This window comes from Geotrypetes seraphini, chromosome 6 (assembly GCF_902459505.1).
Source record: "Geotrypetes seraphini chromosome 6, aGeoSer1.1, whole genome shotgun sequence".
In the NCBI taxonomy this organism is placed as follows: Eukaryota; Metazoa; Chordata; class Amphibia; order Gymnophiona; family Dermophiidae; genus Geotrypetes; species Geotrypetes seraphini.
This window is the reverse complement of record NC_047089.1, coordinates 151,787,106-151,808,525: the sequence shown is the minus strand read 5'-3', so window position 1 is coordinate 151,808,525 and position 21,420 is coordinate 151,787,106. Positions and strand designations below refer to the sequence as shown.

The following is a 21,420-nucleotide window of genomic DNA, read 5'->3' as shown; positions in this document are numbered from 1 at the left end:
TATAATCTAAGGATATCTTTTTTTCTTTTAAACGTATTCAAATTAGTTAGACCAGTTTGTTCATGCAATCAAATATAAATTTCTTCTCACTTCAGAGAATTTTTTTTACTTCTCACTGGTTTATTTAGTATAGAGCAGTGTTTTTCAACCGCTGTTCCGCGGCACACTAGTGTGCCGCGAGATGTTGCCTGGTGTGCCGTACGGTCAGGGCCGCCATCAGGGCAGTACCACCAGTCCTGCATTCAGGGGCCCGGAGCTGACAGGGGGCCCGGGCTTCCCCAGGGTCCTAGGCCACAGTCTAGGGAGAGGGGCAGTCCGCCCCACGTGGACAGGAAAGAGCTGGACAGGGGACCCGCGGAGTTCAATACATCTCGAGCCGCGAGGCTCGTCTTCTGTTCCTGCCTGCCCTGCAGCTAACATATAGCTGATCGCAAGCGTTCCCCGATGTCAGCGCTGACGTCGGAGGGAGGGCTTAAGCAAAGCCTGCCCTCCGACGTCAGCGCTGACGTCGGAGAATACTTCCGTTCGGCTATTTGTGCGCGGCAGGGCAGGCAGGAAGCAGAAGACAAGCCTCGCGGCTTGAGCTTCGTTTTGCTGAGAAAGTTGCAAAGATGGGCTGGGAGGCAAACACGGAACACAAAAGGGGGGAGGGAGTGCGTTTTGGACACAAGGCATGAACTTGGGAGAGAGGAAGGGAGGGAAAGAGATGCTGAGGTGGGGGAGGGAATGGGTTTTTGGACACAGAAGGCATGGACTTTGGAGAGAGGAAGGGAGGGAAAGAGATGCTGAGGTGGGGGAGGGAATGCGTTTTTGGACACAGAAGAAATGGACTTGGGAGAGAGGAAGGGAGGGAAAGAGATGCTGAGGTGGGGGAGGGAATGAGTGTTTGGACACAGAAGGCATGGACTTTGGAGAGAGGAAGGGAGGGAAAGAGATGGTTGTGTACACGGGGAATAGAAGAAAGGAGAATTTTTGGTCATAGGGAGGGAGTGAGGTACAGATAGTGGCATACCAGGGTGGGGGGGGGGCGGTCTGCCCCACCCCGGGTTTACGTCCCAAGGGGGTGCACAGCTGGCCACCCTCCAGTGTTGTCCCTAGGCCGGCAAACTGCGGCTCTTTAGCCACTTGAGTGCCACCGCCGCCATCGGGAACATGCCGGCGCCAAGTTCTCCCTGCTTTTCCCTGTGGGGCCGGCCAACTCTCGCCACTCGCGTCAATTCTGACGTCGGAGAGGACGTTCTGGGCCAGCCAATCGCTGCCTGGCTGGCCTAGAACGTCCTCTCCGAAGTTAGAATTGACGACGGGTGGCGAGAGTTGGTCGGCCCCGCGGGGAAGAGAAGCAGGGAGAACTTGGCGCCGGCCTGTTCCCGATGGCGGCGGTGGCACTCAAATGAATTACTTTATATATAGTCAATATAGGCACAGAGTTAAATTTTTTAACATTTTCTAATGGTGGTGTGCCTCGTGATTTTTTTCATGAAACAAGTGTGCCTTTGCCCAAAAAAGGTTGAAAAACACTGGTATAGAGGAGCTCCAGATCTCTTCAGTGGGAACTGAGAATCAAGGCTCATGAACTTGAAATACTACCATGATTAGGGTTACCAGATTTTCCCGAAGAAAAATCCGGACCCGGTTCTGCAAAGTACCATGTGCACAACTGTTATAGATCACTATTGCTCCCAAGATAGTGACTATGGGGGTGGGGAGTGGAGGGAAGGAAAGGATTCACATTTCCTAATGTTCACATATTAATACTTAATAGTAAATTAGTAAATTATTTTCTCCTACCTTTGTTGCCTGAGCCTTGCTTTGGTCTTAAATGTTTCTTTTCTGCTTTTCTCTGCTAACTCTCTTCAGGGCTCCTGGTCTTTTGAGATTTCTTTTTTCTCTGTGTCCAGCATTCATCTTTTCTGTATGTCCATATCTACTTTGTCCAGCATCTCACCATCCCTCCTCTAGTGTCCAGTATTGCCCTTTTTTGACTGTCCCTATGCTTTCTCCAGGGTCAGTAGCTCTTCTGTGTCATTGACTTTCCACATGTCCTGCTTCTCTTTCTTCTTCCGCCTACACATCCCTTCATCTATCTGTAGTCTAGCATCTTTCTCTCCCTCTCTCTGTTGGTTCCAGTATCTGTACACCACGATCCCCGAGTCGTGTCTATCCCTATCCTCCCCCCCACCTCAGGTCCAGCCTCTTATCCCTCTGACCCTCTTCCTCCACCCCCCTGCCAGTTCAGTATCTCTCTATCCCCCCCTGAGTCTGGATCTGACATCTCTCCCTTCCTGTTCCTCTCCCATTGCAGACAAGCTTTAGGGCCTTTTCCCCAATTTCTGCCCTGGCCCCCTGAATGTCTAGCCCTAAGTGTTGCTTGGTTCCAGCATCTCTACCCCTCTCTCTCCTGGTCATCTTTCCTTAACTTTTCTCTGCCCATTCCAGATCAGCCTCTGACTCCTTTCTCTCCCTAAGACACACCTCTCATCACCAGTTCAGCATCTATCGCCCCTGAGCCTAGATCCAACATCTCTCCCTTCCTGCCCCCCCCCCCCACAGGCTTTAGGGCCCCCTCCTCACCTTCTGCCCTGGCCTCCTGAATGTCTAACACTATCTGGGGTGCATCACTTCAGCTCCCTGTTCTTGTACCCAGGTCAACATCACTGCAGCTCCTCTTCCCCCACCCTGAGACCTCTTTGTAGCACAGCTCTAAGAGGGCCAACAATTCTGTTTCTTTTTAATGGCCCCCCAAGGATCCGTCACCCTCCACGGCAGGTTGCAGCAGACAGAGTGCTGAAAGCTGCCTTTCTCTGGCTGGTGAAGCCTTTTCTATGCCACACCCACCCCGCCTCTCTGATATAACTTTCTGTGGTCAGGTTCAGCAGAGACAAGCTTTGCTGGCCAGCGAAAGGCAGCTTTCAAGACTCTCTGCTGCGACCCGCTGCAGAATGTGGAGAATCCTTGGGGGGGGGGGCAGATTGCAGCGCTGCAACCTGACATTGACCAGGGCACAAGGAGAGGGAGCTGGAGTAGTCCTCACAGCAAGGCTCCATGGTCCAGACTCTGGACCACAGTCCGCCAGTTGAGTAGCCTTGCCAAAGAAGAACTGTCAGCTCTATAACCCCCTTTGTTAACTAGCAGGCCCCTAAAGCCAAACTTCTGAGATTGTAATAACTAAACTCAGCAATCATGATCACCCCAATATCACTCAAATAACTGGGCAGCATAATATTTTAAAATATTAAATTGTGTTTTATTTGAGGTAATTCTATGAAGTCTGTGCCAACATTTACACACTGATTATATGCATAAATGATTAGAACAATGGTATATACATGTCTATATGCCAAAAACCTGCCTAAGAACTATTATGTAAATACATATCTTACATGGCACATATTTGACATATAGGTGTACATATGGGTGGAGCCTGGGCAGGACTGACACACACATAGGGCCAGATTCAGTAAACGGCACTCAAAATTAGGCACCAGAAGAAATATGCACCAAGTGGTATTCTCTAAAGGGTGCTTCGAGCTCAGCTCCATTATGCAATAGCACTTAGCATGGATTCCAGAGCCCAACTTTGGGCATGAATACATAGGGCTAGATTCATTAAGCAAACCGATCGTGTACCGATCGGTTTGCAAGCCCTTTGCAACCCGATTTCCCTCCTGCAGTATTCACTAACCTGTTTTGCGATCTGATTCTGATCCGCGCATGCAAATGAGGGGAACTGCATGCAAAGTAGGCAGGGACGCAAGTCACTAAACAAATTTGCCAATTCGACTGTGCTGGCCGATCAACCCAAAAAGCGACTGCTGAGGACCAGTCGCTGAAGCCCTTTCCGACTGCCTTCTTCAGCCCTATCAGCCCCGATCTCCTGCCTGCCCCGATCTGCCTGCCTGCCTGCCCCAACGCTGCCTGCCTGCCCCGACGCTGCCCTCATCGTCTGCCTGCCCCGAGCTGCCCTCATCGCCTGCCTGCCCTGACTCTCCCACCCTTCCCCGCAGTGTAAGCTCGTGGTTTTAACCCGCAGGCTTTAAGTGGGTTAAAACCACAGGCTGTAAAAAAAGTTGTTGTTTTTTTAAAGTGCCAAGCCAGATGGTCTGCGCAAGCGCTGGAATCGCTATAGAACAATCTGTGCTGGCTGATGGGAGTGTTCCTCTGATCGCCCCCATCTGCATGTTGCAGTTTGGTGAATTCGTCAGACCTGCCCGGATCGGGGCAGGTTAGTGAATCTAGCCCTTAGCCTGCTGAAACCTGGTGTAAATCCTGGCATGCAAGTTGGGCATTTAAGCCCGGTATTTTATAACACTGTGCCAGAATTTTGGGAATGCCCCTTCCATAGCCACACCCCTTTTTGGGTTGCGCATGAGACACTTTGGCCATGCAGCATTATTAGAATAGCATGTAGGCAGATTGGCATACGTCCTAATTAGTGCCAGTTAACATCAGTAATTGATTGTTAGAGGCTCATTAACTAATTAGTTTGTGTGTGGATTTCAGAATAGCGCCTAAATTTGGGCGCCCAAACATGGGCACTATTTCACTCGTGAACCCATTCAATTGAAATCTGAAATTGTAAAGATATTTTGCTTAACAAGTATGTTTGCTACATATAACAGTGCTATTTCTGAAGCCTTTTCTTACTATTTAATGTTGTAGCCCATCACTACTGGTGGAGTAACTTACAGAGAACAGCCATGGCATAAGGAATGCTTCCTTTGTACTGGATGCAAACAGCAGTTGTCTGGACAGCGTTTCACCTCTCAAGAAGAATTCCCATACTGTCTAACTTGCTTCTCTAACTTATATGCCAAAAAATGTGCTGGATGCTCCAACCCTATCAGTGGTAAGTACATTATTATTGCACACATTATATTAGAAAGAACTAGAAGCAATGTTTTGTTCATGCATATTCGTCGTAGATATCCTGAAAATCTGACTGACTGTGGGGTCCCTAGGACAGGATTGGAAAGCCCTATCTTAGACAAAAGTATTTGCCAAAACCAAACCAGAGACAAAATAGTGCTTTAGAGTAGACTATGTGCTATTAGTGCCATCTGCTGGAGATACATCATTCTTAACCAGCAAATAACATTGTGGCCCATGTTCTATAAATGGTGCCTTGAGTTAGGCGCCTAATTTAATTTGAAAACGGCATTTTAAAAATTAAAAAAATCATTTTAAAAGGGAAAATGTAGGTGCCTACCGGAACCTTAAAAAGAAGCATCTGCATTGCGCCTACAGAGACGCTTTTCAGCGCCTAATGCCACTGTAATTGTGGCTAATTTTTGAATTATGATATAAAAAAAGAGATTTGGGGGATATATAAGAGAAAAACATGGATTGATGAGGAAAAGGGCTGTGTTTGCAGGCATTATGTTACCCTGACAGCCGTCTGAGGATCCTGCTAAAAAAATTGGGTTGTTTAAAAAAAAAAAAAAAATTATTGTTTACTATTAAGACAGGCAAACAATTGCAAGTAAACATGTAACATCAGAAAAGAAACATATCAGCATGGTAAGGATAAGAATATTCAGAATGGAAGAATAACAAAGTCCCATACAGGCAGTGTAACCAGGAAAGTCCAGCATACAAACCTCCCCAGTAGTATCAAAGAGTGCCTGATAACACAAGCGCACTTCGGCAATACAGTATTATAGTAACAGACCCTGTCTGCCCCCCAAACTTCCCCCCTTCCCGAGAAAAAGATGAGAGGAATGAAAAAGAAGAAAAAGAAAAAAAGACCCCCCCTCCCCCACCCCTACCTATCCCCCCTCCCACACTTCAGTGACTCAGAGAAATCCATACTAATTCACACAGCATCCACAACATAAAATCTGTACAAAATAATTTATACAGTATATAATCTATTACTGGGGGATTTAATCTTTGGCTGGAGTGCAATTGGGGAAGTGTGATGTTGATATACCAGTCTATTAATTAGCATAGTGATTGTGGTGTAATGCCAGAAGCGTCGTAAACACCTCCATAGGCGCAATTCACTTATAAGATAGATGCTGGAAATATAGGCCTTAAAAACCCTGGACTACATTTCTGGCACCTACCTTTTCCAAAGCCGCATTTCTATAAATGGCACCATCGCATGATTACCACACAATCAGCAGCCATTTTTAAGGCGGCTGCTGACAACAGCGCTGTTTATAGAATCTAGGCTTGTGTGCCTGATTTTTTGACAGGGCCCTATGAGGAGTCCAAAAAGGTGTGTATTTTATGGAATGGAGGGATAAATAATTCAAAGAAGCAACACAAATCACTCCATTAAAGACAAACTGCTATGTGCCCAGAACGATTGCACCAAGCAAAAGAAAAAGCCTCAGACTATCGGAGTGGTGTACCCACACTCTTCCACCCAAGCATCATAGGCACAAAAAACTTTCGCATGTGGTAAGTATAAGCAGGTAGAAAGAAGCTTAACGAAAAATAGCCAAATGAAATATTGTTGTGGAAAAACCACTATTAGCAAAGAAGCACAGCCAGGCCGACGATCGTTTTGTGGCAAAACACCACTGCCTCAGGGCCTTGACAAAACTCTAGGCTATCTGTTCGCAGCAGTTTTGATTTGTATATTTATTTATTTGAGTTGGTCTTCTAATGGTAAAGTTGTTTTATTATTAAAGTTGAAATGTTGCAATTTTTTTTGTGTGGCGTCCAGGTGACATGTTTGTGAAGGTTCCACAGAATATTATACAGGTGTGTAATGGGTTTAGCTAGGATGTAGACATTTTAAATGTTTTAAGAATGATGTGTAGGTCTGTAGGGTACCAACTAAACTTCAGTGGAAGAATTTTCATATAATTTGTCCTTGTAGGCATGCTGGAAGGTGTTGTAGTCCGTAGTCAGGGCAGAAGCACATTGGAAGGTGTATGCTCTGTTACATAGAAGTACAGTGCAAGTTTTATGTCGTGTTAATGCAAATAGTTTTTGCACTGTCTGAAGTTGTTAGTTAGTTAGGTTTGTTGACATGACCAGTGGTGATAAGCAGTCACAGAGAGCATAATTGTGGAGAGTTAAAAATAGGAAAAATGTGTTAGTTCAGGAATAAAAATGATAAAGTTAAAATATAATAATAATAAAACAGTGCTTCTGTGTAGGGTATAACTGTGTATAAAAACAGAGGCAGACAGCTTCTCTCCTTTAGGCCCTCTTTTACTAAGGTGCGCTAACCGATTATCGTGCGCTAATCGATTTAGCGCATGCTAAACGCTAACGCGTGCATGTTAGTCTATAAACGTGTTAGCCTTTAGCGCATGCTAATCAGTTAGCGCACCTTAGTAAAAGAGGGGGTTTGTGTGTTGTATTAAATTTAGGCTGTTAGGCAATAATTTGTATGATAGAGCAGTGATTATGTTGTGTTTTTGAAGGTTTTTAAACTGGAAAAAAAAAAGATGTAGCTGGTGGTGGGTCCTGTAGAACTGTGGTGTGGGCACATATGTGCTATATGGTGGTGCTGTGTTATTATCTGATTACTTTTCCTCAGGTTGTATATTAAATCATGGTTTTATCAGCCTCGCTTCTCTGCTGTATGTTTGTGAAGTGCCCAGATGTGTATTGAAATCATGATTTTGTTAGCCTAACTTTCCTCCTCTGTGTTTGTGAAGTGTCCAAGTTGTATGTTTAAATCATGGTTTATCAGCGTAACTGCCCTCCTGTGTGTTTGTGAAGTGCCCAAACGCATTACATGTTTAATTTTCCTCAGATTGTGTGCTAAAATCATGGTTTTATCAGCATAACTTTCCTCCTGTGTGTTCGTGTGAAGTGCTCAGGCTGTGTCTTGAAATCATGCTTTTATACCTGCCCTCCTGCGTATTTTGTGAAGTGCCAATCTGTTTAATTTTCCTCAGGTTGTGTGCTGAAATCATGGTTTTATCAGCTTAACTTCCCTCCTCTGTGTTTGTGAAGTGCCTAGGTTGTGTGTTGAAATTATGGTTCTATCAGCGTAACTGCCCTCCTGTGTGTTTGTGAAGTGCCGAATCTCTTTACCTGCTTAATTCTCCTCATGTTATGTGCTGAAATCATGGTTTTATCAGCCTAAGTTCCCTCCTATGTATTTGTGAAGTGCCCAGGTTGTGTCTTGAAATCATGCTTTTATAAGTACAACTGTCCTCCTGTGTGTGAAATAATGATGTAGGCTTGAAGTATGTTTTGATATATTGTTCGATGAACAATTTTCTAAAATTTTCCTGCATATTTTCAAATAATTAAAAATATAACCCAAGAAAGACTTTGAAAAAAGACTTGCCATTGAAGCAAAAACTAATACTGAAGTATTTTTCTTAAATGTAACCTCTCCTCATTTCATCACAATGCTTAGAGCTGTTTTCATGATAAAAAAATTCCAACAAACATACAATTATTGCTCTCTATAGTATAGAATATGTATATTGAAGATTACTAGTTATTTATTATCAGTTTCATGTTTGAGCTTTTTTGAGACTCTGGAATGGATACCATCTTGTCCTGGTGATTTGTTACTGATTAGTGAATTTGATCTAGTACATCTTCTAGATTTACAGTGATTTGCTTTAATTATTCCATATTATCAGCAACAAAGTTTCCAGTATGGGTATGACCCTAATACCTTTATCAGCAAATCTGAAGAATTAAGTTAGTTTTTCTGCTCTTACAGTACTTTACCCTCCCTGAGCGCTCCTTTGCCTCTTGATTACGTAGCATTTTAGCTAATTCTCCCACAAGTTGGTTTTGTTGGGGGTTTTTTTTTTTTGCTTTGAATGCATTTAAGAAAAATACTTTAGTATTAGTTTTTGATTCAATGGGAAGTCTTTTTTCAAAATCTTTCTTGGCTTATATTTTTAATTATTTCAAAATATACAGGAAAATTTAAGAAAATTGTTCATCGAGCAATATATCAAAACATACGTCAAGCCAACATCATTACGGAGCAAATCTAAATCCTGTGAAACATCAGTAACACAAATTTAACCAAAGTTACTATCTGAGCTGCTTATTACAATACTGTAGAATTCAAATAAATTCCTCACCTGCACCAATAAAATATTAGCCTAAATAATATGCAATTGCTCAACATGCTACTAGTTCTGGGGAAGTTTATCAGATAAATGCTCAATATGAGCTAGATGTAGGAAAACATAATTACTGTTCTCATAGTTAGTTAGGCACTTACAGGGAAATTTAAGAAAGAAGGTTTCCCCCTACAGCCAGAACTTAGGTTTTCAGCTGTAGGGAGGATTTTCTCTATAACTGAGTTGACCTAGCAACATCGGAAAACAAATTAATTGCCCTTAGGAAAATAAGCTTTTAGAATGTTCAGCTTTTGTTCCTCTGATTGTAAAGTGATTAGCAATATAGCTCTTTTATGAATTCCATCTTGAGAAGATTACAAAAATGTTGCTAAATCTGTTCTATCAGGAGAACTAGGAGAATTAATCATATCTAGAGCTCCCTCTTTCTTAGTCTCTCTTGATCCTCTTGATAGACAATAGGCATTAGTTACTACAATAGATTCATGTCTCCCCATAAATGTGGGCTTAAAAAGGAATTATGTATGTATGATTATGTATTATTTATGAGATTTCCTTTTTCCCTTTGAATTATTGGATATTGTAAGTATTCAAAATTATAATAAATAAAAACAAAACAAAAAAACCCAATAGATTCAGAGTCCAGACCCATTTACTTACCATTTAATCAAATGTACTAAGTGAAAGAGAATGCTTGAGGGCCTTTTGTCATTCCATGTAGCAAAACTGAACCCTAATGCTATCAGAATTCTATCTGCATTATCAGATTATAGAACTTTCTGAAAGGAAATAAAAACTCTGTTATTCAGGAAGTATGTCAGAATGAGCTAATGTTATCATATATAACTTCAAAAAGATATAAAAAGGATGGAGTCGGTCCAGAAAGACTACTAAAATGGTATGTGGTCTTCATCATAAGGCGTATGGGGACAGACTTAAAGATCTCAATCTTTGGAGGAAAGGCGGGAGAGGGGAGATATGATAGAAACGTTTAAATACCTACGTAATGTAAATGCGCATGAGTCAAGTCTCTTTAATTTGAAAGGAAACTGCAATGAGAGGGCATAGAATGAAGTTAAGATGTGGTAGGCTCCGGAGTAATCTAAGGAAATACTTTTTTACAGAAAGGGTGGTAGATGCATGGAACAGTCTCCTGAAAAAGGTGGTGGAGACAGAGACTGTGTCTGAATTCAAAAGGGCCTGGGATAGGCACGTGGGATCTCTCAGAGAGAGGAGATAATGGTTACTGTGGATGGGCCATTTGGCCTTTATCTGCCATCATGTTTCTATGTTATCTCGCTGAAAATGACCAGCTTATCTCATATTGTAATCTGCCTAAAACTGCAAGGTTAAGGTGGAATAGAAGTCAATAAATGTAATATAATTGAGAAAACTGCAAAGTATTCCTCAAATACATTTTTTTAAAAATCTTTATTAAATTTTCAATGCTAATACAAAGTGCATAAAATTATACATACATTAATAATCAGAATCAGCACTTACAATTACCGTATTTTCACATAGATAACGCGCACCCGTGTAAAACGCACACACGGGTATAGCACGCGAAAAACACAAATCTATGTACACAAATTTTTATATACCGCGCACACCCGTATACCGCGCATGCTGCCCGACTCTCCTTTCGCCCGCCCCGACTCTCCTCTGGCCACCCCGACTCTCCTTTCGCCCGCCCCGACTCTCCTCTCCCCCTTGAAGTCCTGTCCCCACCCTGAAAGCCTGATGCCCCCCCCGATGTCCGATTCACCCCCCCCCCGCAGGACCGCTCGCACCCGCACCCCGAAGGACCGCTCGCACACACTCCCACCCGCACCCGCACCCCCACAGGCTCCCGACCCCCCCCCCCCATCATGTAGAAACTCCTACCGGTGTCCTGCTGCTTCCTCTTGGCGGTCCCAACTCCCCGACACGATCGGGGCAAGAGGGAGCTCAAGCCCTCTTGCCCCAGCCAACCGCGGCACCTCCGACACGATCAGGGTAAGAGGGAACTCAAGCCCTCTTGCCCCAGCCAACCGCGGCACCCCCGACACGATCGGGGCAAGAGAGAGCTAAAGCCCTCTTGCCCCCCCGACACGATCGGGGCAAGAGGGAGCTCAAGCCCTCTTGCCCCAGCCAACCGCGGCACCTCCGACACGATTGGGGTAAGAGGGAACTCAAGCCCTCTTACCCCAGCCAACCGCGGCACCCCCGACACGATCGGGGCAAGAGGGAGCTCAAGCCCTCTTGCCCCCCCAACTCCCCGACACGATCGGGGCAAAAGGGGGCCCAAGTCCTCTTGCCCCGCCGACTCCCCAACTCCCCGACAATATCGGGCCAGGAGGGAGCCCAAGTCCTCCTGACCCTGGCGACCCCCCCCCCCCGCTAGTTGTTCGGGACAGGAGGGAGCCCAAACCCTCCTGGCCACGGCGACCCCCTACCCCCACCCCGCACTACATTACGGGCAGGAGGGATCCCAGGCCCTCCTGCCCTCGACGCAAACCCCCCTCCCAACGACCGCCCCCCCCAAGAACCTCCGACCGCCCCCCTCAGCCGACCCGCGACCCCCCTGACCGACCCCCCACGACACCCCCACCCCCCTTCCGCGTACCTTTGTGTAGTTGGCCGGACAGACGGGAGCCAAACCCGCCTGTCCGGCAGGCAGCCAACGACGGAATGAGACCGGATTGGCCCATCCGTCCCAAAGCTCCGCCTACTGGTGGGGCCTAAGGCGCCTGGGCCAATCAGAATAGGCCCGGGAGCCTTAGGTCCCTCCTGGGGGCGGGGCCTTGGGCACATGGTCGGGTTGGGCCCATGTGCCTCAGGCCTCGCCCCCAGGTGGGACCTAAGGCTCCCGGGCCTATTCTGATTGGCCCAGGCGCCTTAGGCCCTACCAGTAGGCGGAGCTTTGGGACGGATGGGCCAATCCGGCCTCATTCCGTCGTTGGCTGCCTGCCGGACAGGCGAGTTTGACTCCCGTCTGTCCGGCCAACTACACAAAGGTACGGGGAAGGGGGGTGGGGGTGTCGTGGGGGTCGGCCAGGGGGGTCGCGGGTCAGCTGGGTGGGCCATCGGAGGTTCTTGGGGGGGGCGGTCATTGGGGGGAGGGGGGTTAGCGTCGAGGGCAGGAGGGCCTGAGATCCCTCCTGCCCGTAATGTAGTGCGGGGTGGGGGTAGGGGGTCGCCGTGGCCAGGAGGGTTTGGGCTCCCTCCTGGCCCGAACAACTAGCGGGGGGGGGGGGTCTCCAGGGCCAGGAGGACTTGGGCTCCCTCCTGGCCCGATATTGTCGGTGAGTTGGGGAGTCGGCGGGGCAAGAGGGCTTGGGCTCCCTTTTGCCCCGATCGTGTCGGGGGGGGCAAGAGGGCTTGAGCTCCCTCTTGCCCCGATCGTGTCGGGGGTGCTGCGGTTGGCTGGGGCAAGAGGGCTTGAGCTCCCTCTTGCCCCGATCGTGTCGGGTGTCGGGTCCGCCAAGAGGAAGCAGCAGGACACCGGTAGGAGCTTCTACATGATGGGGGGAGCTTGGGAGGCTGTGGGGTGCGGGTGGGAGTGCGTGCGAGCGGTCCTTCGGGGTGGGGGTGCGTGCGAGCGGTCCTTCGGGGTGGGGGTGCGAGCGGTCCTGCGGGGGGTGAATCGGACGTCGGGGGGGGGAACTATGTAAAAAAAATTTTGTACAACGCGCTCACGTGTATAACGTGCGAGGGTATGCGCGGTACGTAAAAACCACGTATAACGCGCGCGTTATATGTGAGAAAATACGGTAATCAATAACAATACAAAATGAATTCCCCCCTCCCTTCCAGTACATCCAATCAAGGAATCAAACAAAAGAGATATACCCCCCTCCCACCCACCCACCCCCACCCTTCCCTGGATGTGTGAGTAAAACAACAGGAAATTAAAGGTAAGAGACAACTATACCGAAGTAACAAAAGAATTAAGCCGATTACAGCTTTTCCAATTCTGAGTAACCATTTGCAAGGCAATCTCGGTCATAATAATGAAAAGCCAGCTTTTATACCGATCCAATGGGGTTTAGTATGCAACAATGTCCCACAGATTACTACATCATAGGTTAATGGAATCGATGATTCCAGTATGTTATTAATATGTCCCCATATCGATTTCCAAAAATTGAGTATCAAAGGACAATAGAACAACAAATGATCCAGTGTTCCTACTTCAAGGTGACAATGCCAGAATCTATTAGACTTTGAACAGTCTAACTTCTGCATTTTGAAAAGTTCTACGGATGCTAAGTAATGAGTTACAGGAACATTTTAACAACCTTAAATTATGAGTTCTAGCAGAAATATAAGAACTGCCATACTGGAACCAGGGCCGCCATCAGAAATTTCTGGGCCCCTTACTGAGCAATCCTATTGGGCCCCCCCACGCACCCCTTCTCCCCCCCCCCCCCTTTTATCCGGGGGGGTGTGCTATCAGGAAATTGGCAGGGGACAAAAAAAAGTATGACAGCAGTGTTTATTGTTTATTGTTGTGCACAGCAGAAGCATAATACAGGAATTTGTGCTATGGTGGCCTAGGACCAATGTTTCCTCTAAGGATTGATGAGGTGTGTGCAAAAAAAAATATGCATGAGCGACAAGTTACATACTCCACAAATTTATGAGCAGGCACGGAGGATGCATTTTTAAACAAATGTAGTTTATCCTTGTACTCCTTATGTATTTTTAATCATCTATGGATATGTTTGTATGTTTATTGTTCAAATGGTTTTATTTATTTCCCCAAATTTATTTTTGTTATACGCATTGAAAATATTTGATATTGCGTTTAAATCAAAATCCCAATAAACTTGAAACTTGAAACGAGTGCCCGTGAGATTGTGGGAGGGTTAAATACTCAAAACTTAGAAGAATAACAATTTACTTAAAATTTTTGCTACGCCAGCTTTCTGGTATCTTTACATACAATGGCGTACCTAGCATATGTAACACCCGGGGCCCATCATTTTTTGGCACCCCCCCCCCCCCCATCTGTAAGAAAAACATGATTTTTAGTAACAAACCACACGTCACACATGAGTACCTAGGAAAAGGCAGCATCTTACATATTGCAGTAAGCAGTACATCAATACACCCATTGTAAAACTAAACAAGCCAGACCAGCACAGATCAATCCTACATCGTCAATCCTAACAGAAAACCATGTCTTTCAAACACACAGAACACAGAAAACACCTTCGCCTAGTATGGAATATGTCATCACAAATGAACCCCTCCCCCTTTTACAAAACTGTAGTGTGGATTTTAGCCACAGTGGTAACAGCCCTGACGCTCATAGAATTCTGAGCATCAGAGCTGCTACCACCATGGCTGGCACTAAAAAACGCTCCACAGTTTTGTAAAAGGGGGGATAAAATAGAAATACACAGTTTCAACGCTCTAGCTCAGAGATGCCCAAACTTTTTGGGCTTGCGAGCTACTTTAAAATGACCAAGTCAAAATGATCTACCAAAAATAAAACTAAAAAACACAAAGCACACTATACGCTGAGAAAATGGTAATTATCATTCCTATTCTGGGTTTTTTCAAAGAGGTCAAGGCAGATGACTCTATGCATTGTCACCTCAGTAACAACCATACAAAAATAGACAAATATGCCCCCCATTCTTTTTATTAAACCACAATAGCAGTTTTTAGCGCAGGGAACTGCGCTAAATGCCCAGCGCTGCTCTCGACGCTCATAGGCTCCCTGTACTAAAAAACACTATTGCGATTTAGTAAAAGGGGGCCATAGTGCAAAATATAGACAGCATATATAAATTCAGACACATTTTGATCACTAAATTGAAAATAAAATCATTTTCCTACCTTTGTTTGGTAATTTCATCTGGTTGCACTTTATTCTTCTGACTGTGCATCCAATATTTCTTCCCTTCTTTCAGCCTCCTGTATGCTTCCTCTCCTCCAGACCTCATTCCCTCCCCCAACTTTTTCTTTCTTTCTCTATGTCTGTCTTTCTCTGATTCTGTGCCCCATTTTTTTGCTTTGTTTCTGGTTCCCTGTCCCCCCCCACCTTCTTTCTTTCTTCCTTCCTTCCTCCTTGCCCCATTTTTTGTTTTTTTTTCTGGCTCCCTGCCCCCCCCCCCCACACACACACCTTCTTTCTTTCTTCCTTCCTGCCTCCCCCATGCCACCACCGCCGCGGAATAGGCTGCTGTCGCTGCCGCAATCGGGAACAGGACGAAATCTCCCTGCTTCTCTTCTGCACGGGGCCGATCAACTCTCGCCGCCCGACGTCAATTCTAACGTCGGAAAGGACGTCCCGGGCAGCCAGGCAGCCAGAACGTCCTCTCGACGTCAGAATTGACGTCGGGCCACTGCGAGAGTTGGTCGGCCCAGCAGGGAGATCAAAGATACGGTGCCGGCCTGATCCCCGATGGCAGCAGTGAGAAGGGAAGGGAAGCAGATTGGGCACCACTGCTCTAGACGAGCCGCACGCTAAGGAGAACAGTGGACCGCCCCCCCTTGGTACGCCACTGGAGCAGCAGCGTGTCTGGCCGGCTCATTCGTTCAAAACCGCGGGTGGCGGCTTCTTACGAGATCTGCGCCTGCGTCTGAAGCCTCTCTGATGGTGTGACATCAGAGAGGCTTCCGATGTAGGAGTGGATAGCGCAAGGAGCCGCCAATCCACGGCTTTGAACGAACGAACCGGCTGCTGCTCCAAAAGGAAGAGAATGATCACCTCCAGACCGCGGGCCACAAATAAAACCTGGAGAGCCACACTCGGGCCGCGTGTTTGAGACCGCTGCCTTAGAGGGAACACTGCTTAGGACCCTGGGGGAGCCCGGGCCTCCTGTCACCTCCGGGCCCCTGAATGCAGGACAGGTAGTACTGCCCTGATGGCGGCCCTGACTGGAACAGACAATAGGTCCATCAATCCCAGCATCCTGTTTCCAACATTGGCCAGCCCAGGTCCCAAGTACCTAGCTAGATCAGAAATAGCAAAACAGATTTTATGCTGCTTATCCTAGGAATAAGCAGTGGATTTACCTAGACCATCTCAATAATGACCTATGGACGTCTCTTTTAGGAAATTATCCAAACCTTTTTTAAACCATGCTAAGCTAACTGATTTCACCATATTCTCCAGCAATGAATTCCAGAGTTTAATTACAGGATGTGTGAAGAAATATTTTCTCCGGTCTGTTTTAAATCTACTACTTTAGTAGTTTCATCGCATGCCCCCTAGTCCTAGTATTTTGGGAAAGAGTAAACAAGCGATTCACATCTATCCTTTCCATTTCACTCAGTATTTTATAGACCCCTATCATATCACCCCTGAGCCGTCTCTTCTCCAAGCTGAAGAGCCCTAGCCACTTTAGCCTTTCTCATGGGGAGGTCGTCCTATCCCTTTTATCATTTTTGTCGCCCTTCTCTGTACCTTTTCTAATTCCACTACTTCTTTTTTGAGATATAGTGACCAGAATTGCATACAGTATTTGAGGTGTGGCCATATCATATAGCGATATAAGGGCATTATAACACTTTCATTTTTGTTTTCCATTCTTTTCCTGATAATTCCTAACATTCTATTTGCTTTCTTAGCTGCCCAATTTGCACATTCTTATTGTGCCTAATGTAATTTAATTGAGTAATGAGCCATCAATCAATTATTTGCACTAATTGACAATAATTTGAATTTATGTGCACACCTTTGTGGTTGGTGTTCTATAAAAATGTGAGAAGGATCTGAATAGTGGACATGTGAGGGTCAAGGACATTTCTAGAGTTCATATGCAATTTTATAGAATATGGTAGATCTGTCCTAATTTAGGTGCAAGGATTTAAACCAGTTTTCAGCTGGTGTAAATCCTGGTGCCCAAAATTGGCATTATATGCTGTATTTTAAACAGCGCCCAACTTTGAATGCTGTTTATAGAATAGCACTTAGCAACTTTTTTTTTTTTTTTTTTCCGCCATCTATAAAATTTAGCCCTATATGTTTGGAACTTCAATTCACAATTAGATTTATATTTTCAGTCGGAGTGATGATGATACCTGTAGTGGAGAATGTCTACAGTTGAATTTGTTTTATGCCGGTTTTTGGGTTCTCATATCTGATGGTCCATAATTTATACACTACAAATTATTGGTGATTACAGATGTTTGATGACTCATTTTGATTTCCTTCTCTTGGATATTTTGTGGCTTTTGTAAAAAAAAAAATATATATATATATATAAATGTTTCTGAACACTTTTAGGCACCCTGTTACGAAATTGTGCCTCTCCACTACATGCTTGGGAATCCCAAGATATATTTAACAATGAAAACTACTGTAGCAGATGCACAGAACCTCCATTACCTAAATTTTAATTCAAGGAGGCAGCTAGAAAGAATCTGTAGATTCCAAGATTACTGTATGATGTAGAGCCAGCGGGAGCAAGACCTGAGGTAGATAAAAGCATGTTATTTTTCCCAGAAGCTGTAGAACAGAATAAGATTGATCACATAGCAGGACCAAAATAATCCAACTGAATAATCCAACTGTAGTTTATGTTCTCATGTTTTGTTGACAGGGCTGGGAGGAGCTAAGTACATCTCCTTTGAAGAACGGCAATGGCACAACGAATGTTTTAACTGTAAGAAGTGTTCTGTTTCCTTGGTGGGTCGTGGCTTCCTCACGGATAAAGATGACATACTTTGCCCTGATTGTGGAAAAGTTATTTAAAAGAAAAAGAAAAAAAAAGACAACGAAAATAAGTAGAACTTTGTAACCTCTGTTCTTCTGAAATAAGTCTTGTGGTTTGCTTTCCCAGCTGATGACTTGGTGTTCTCTGTTTTATATATAAAGTAACATTTTTTTTCCCTTCAAATGAAAGATGATGACAGCTGGTGATGGCAAAGCCTTCTAGCTGCCTGTTTTCACTTCATATTGCAGTATCACAGACACTGACTTATACCCTCCCTTCCCTTAACTAAGAATATTCTGTTTTTCAAAATTCTGATGTTCTTTTTCTGTTCCATGTAGCCACCCTGTGAGGAAATGCTTGTCATATCTAAAACTACCCTGGGCCACATTGAGGGTAATTTTGAAAGGCATTTCTATGGATAAAACAGTATTTTCCATGGCCTATTATAAAATTAGTCTCCTTATGTCCCTTGGATTATGTTCCTTTTGACTGAAAAATGCTTTCCTCGTTTGTAAATGTCTGATATTTGAATTTTTTTATCATATTCTTACCTCCTTTATGATGTACACGTTTTGGGTCTTTGATTTACCTCTCCACCATTTTAATTGAATCCTCTGAACTGTCTCTTCCCTCTGGCTATTGTTCTGAAAAATGTGTCCTTTAGAACCAGGTGCATTACTCCAGAATTCAGATCGATGATTAGTGCTGAGGTATTATCTCTTCCTTTCTTCTAGTTATATTTGTATCTATTTCTAAGCATAAGAACATAAGAATAGCCTTACTAGGTCAGACCATGGTCCACCAAGCCCAGTAGCCCGTTCTCACGGTGGCCAATCCAGATCACCAACACCTGGTCAAAACCCAAGGAGTAGCAATATTCCATGGTACCGTTCCAGGGCAAACAGTGGCTTCCGCCATGTCTTTCTCGATAGCAGACTATGGACTTTTCCTCCAAGAAATTGTCCAAACCTTTCTTAAAACCGCTATCTGCTTTCCACATAACAGCCGGGGGAGGGGGAGAGCGGGCAGCATTTTCCTTGCAGTTTCTGCACAGAGAAGTTCCCTGTTGCACATTTATGTCAAGCACGATTAGTGCATTTGGAAGACAGTTCTATAAAGGGTGCTTAAATGTGGGTACCTACAACATGCCTACATGTAGTTTATTCTATGAAAATGTATTTTTCATTATAGAATCCTACCATAACATGACATTACCACCTTTCTATGGTTACAATCAAAGCAGTTTACATATTATATACAGGTATTTATTTTGTACCTGGGGCAATGGAGGGTTGTGCGACTTGCCCAGGGTCACAAAGAGCTGTGGAGAGAATTGAACCTTGTTCCCCAAGCTCTGAGCCCATTGCACCAACGATTGGGGCTGCTCCTCCACATGTATTTAGATGCTGATATAAATGATTCCACCTAAATTGCAAAAGACTGCATGAAACTTATCATATATATGTCACATGTGTAAATGTGCGCCCTGCCCAAACTCTGCCCCGTATGTATACCATCTGCAAACTGCATCATCACATATAAGTGACAGTTTATAGACTAATATATAAGGATATTGGCATTTATACATGTATGTATGCACATATGTGCACAATCCACAAAGCCACTGGAAGGACCCGCTGAGACAACTGCAGTCCCACAAACAGAGGCAAAAGACCAGGCTACCACAAAGAAACAAGGAACGTCCACATTTTGTTCATTATCACACACCCCTAGCACCTAAATCTTGGCACTTTCTTTATAGAATCACCTATTATTTGCAGCTGTACTACCTGTGCATGTGGCAGTGTGTGCTACTTACCATGCACTAACTACAGTGTACACAGCCCGCACCACTGTTCCCTCTAAGCCAGGGGTGTCAAAGTCCCTCCTTGAGGGCCGCAATCCAGTCGGGTTTTCAGGATTTCCCCAATGAATATGCATGAGATCTATTAGCATACAATGAAAGCAGTGCATGCAAAGAGATCTCATGCATATTCATTGGGGAAATCCTGAAAACCCGACTGGATTGTGGCCTTCGAGGAGGGACTTTGACACCCCTGCTCTAAGCTGAGCAGGAGTCTTCCAACTGCATTGCTACCAGTGGTTGGTAGCACTTCAATATTATGCTTTCAATCTCCATGGAGTCCTGCAGAGCTTGCCTGTCCCTCACTATAGAAAAGGTGATGGTGAAACAGTACCCTCCACTGGCCGAACTGTACGTGGAGGATTCTCGCTCAGCTTAGAGGAAATGGTGGTTCAAACCCAATCTCTGTCCATATACTGCCCAGTCCTGGCCCCATCCCACACTAAGCAGTTAACATGAGATTTTTACCACACTGCCTGTTTTTGTAAGCAGCAGGTGTTAGCATGGATCTGTATCAATGGTTAGTGTGTGCTAAAACCCATACCACTTTAGCAAAAAGGCCCCTAAAGAAGTAACAAAAGATTTCCAAAATATCTGAGAGGATATGGCTAATCAATTTTTCTTAGAATTCACAGCACCTATGCAAACAAGTAGATGAATATTCTTCTGGAGGTAATTAGCATACTCTTTATCACAGAATTTTTGATAGAAAGGTTTTATATTTAAAATGTTTACAATAGATGAATACATTTGTTATAACTTTTGGTGGTATTTAAGAATATTAATTAGTATGCATGTAAGCATTTCCTCTATGAAAATTGCATGAATGCAGCTTTTGGCATCCTTATAGTGTGTAGAAATGCTTTAAGAATTTCAGGTGATTATCATGAGAAAGAATTAAAAAAACAGGGCAGACTGCTGCCAATCTTAAAACTGAGTTCTGGTGAAAGTAAGCTGTTACTGTACACATAACCCTATTAGTCTGAATTGAAGATTAAATAGATCATTTTAAGAGCATAGCATAGGATCTATATTGGCCTAGACCAGGGGTGTCAAAGTCCCTCCTCGAGGGCCGCAAACCAGTCGGATTTTCAGGATTTCCCCAATGAATATGCATGAGATCTATTTGCATGCACAGCTTTCATTGTATGCTAATAGATCGCATGCATATTCATTGGGGAAATCCTGAAAACCCAACTGGATTGCGGCCCTCGAGGAGGGACTTACTTTGACACCCCTGGCCTAGACTGAGACAACGGTTTTAGTGCTGTGACAGGTTTGGTACTGAGAAAGTCTTGAACATTTCCAAGTTAGATATTTGGAAATATTTGAGCTCAATTCTAGGCAATGTCATGAAGGTGACCAAATGATTTCTGAATGATGAAGTCAAAAGGAAGAGATCAAAGCATGCAATGTATAAAAATAGGAAGGGTACAATTATATAATGATACCAAAATATAGGCACTATAATGAGTTGCATGGAGCACTTAGACTATGGCTGGTATAAGTTGGGAAATTTAAGTATACCATGCAACATGCACAACTGATGGTATTCTATAAGTTGCACTAAACGACTTTGGTGTGTACTTTATAGAATAATATCTAACACTTATGCTTGTAAATGACAAAGACACATGTAAGTGCCAGTATTCCATAAACTATACTCAAACTTGGTACTTAATTGTAGATACCAATTTATAGAATGAAGCGGGGAAAGGGGGTTGTGTTTACTGTGCAAAACTGTGACATGTGCAAATCAAGTTTTCATCTAACAGTGAGGCCTTCAGCGGGCTGCTATAAGCCCAAGACTTGGTACAACCTTGCCCTAAGTCAAACAGTACAGGATGTATGGGCCTTTTATTCCAGGTAGCCACTAGAT

General features: G+C 44.5%; 1 protein-coding gene across 4 annotated transcripts in view; it reads left to right on the top strand.

Moving 5' to 3' along the window:
* Positions 1-19,110, top strand: part of FHL2 (four and a half LIM domains 2) — a 212,596-nt gene extending 193,486 nt beyond the window's left edge. For all 4 annotated transcript variants that reach the window (XM_033948734.1, XM_033948737.1, XM_033948738.1 and 1 more), the window contains exons 5-6: positions 4,660-4,846; positions 17,564-19,110. In XM_033948734.1, the coding sequence (XP_033804625.1) occupies positions 4,660-4,846; positions 17,564-17,715 (339 nt within the window). In that variant the 3' untranslated portion in view covers positions 17,716-19,110. The remainder of the gene's footprint in view (positions 1-4,659; positions 4,847-17,563) is intronic.
* Positions 19,111-21,420: the final 2,310 nt, after the last annotated feature.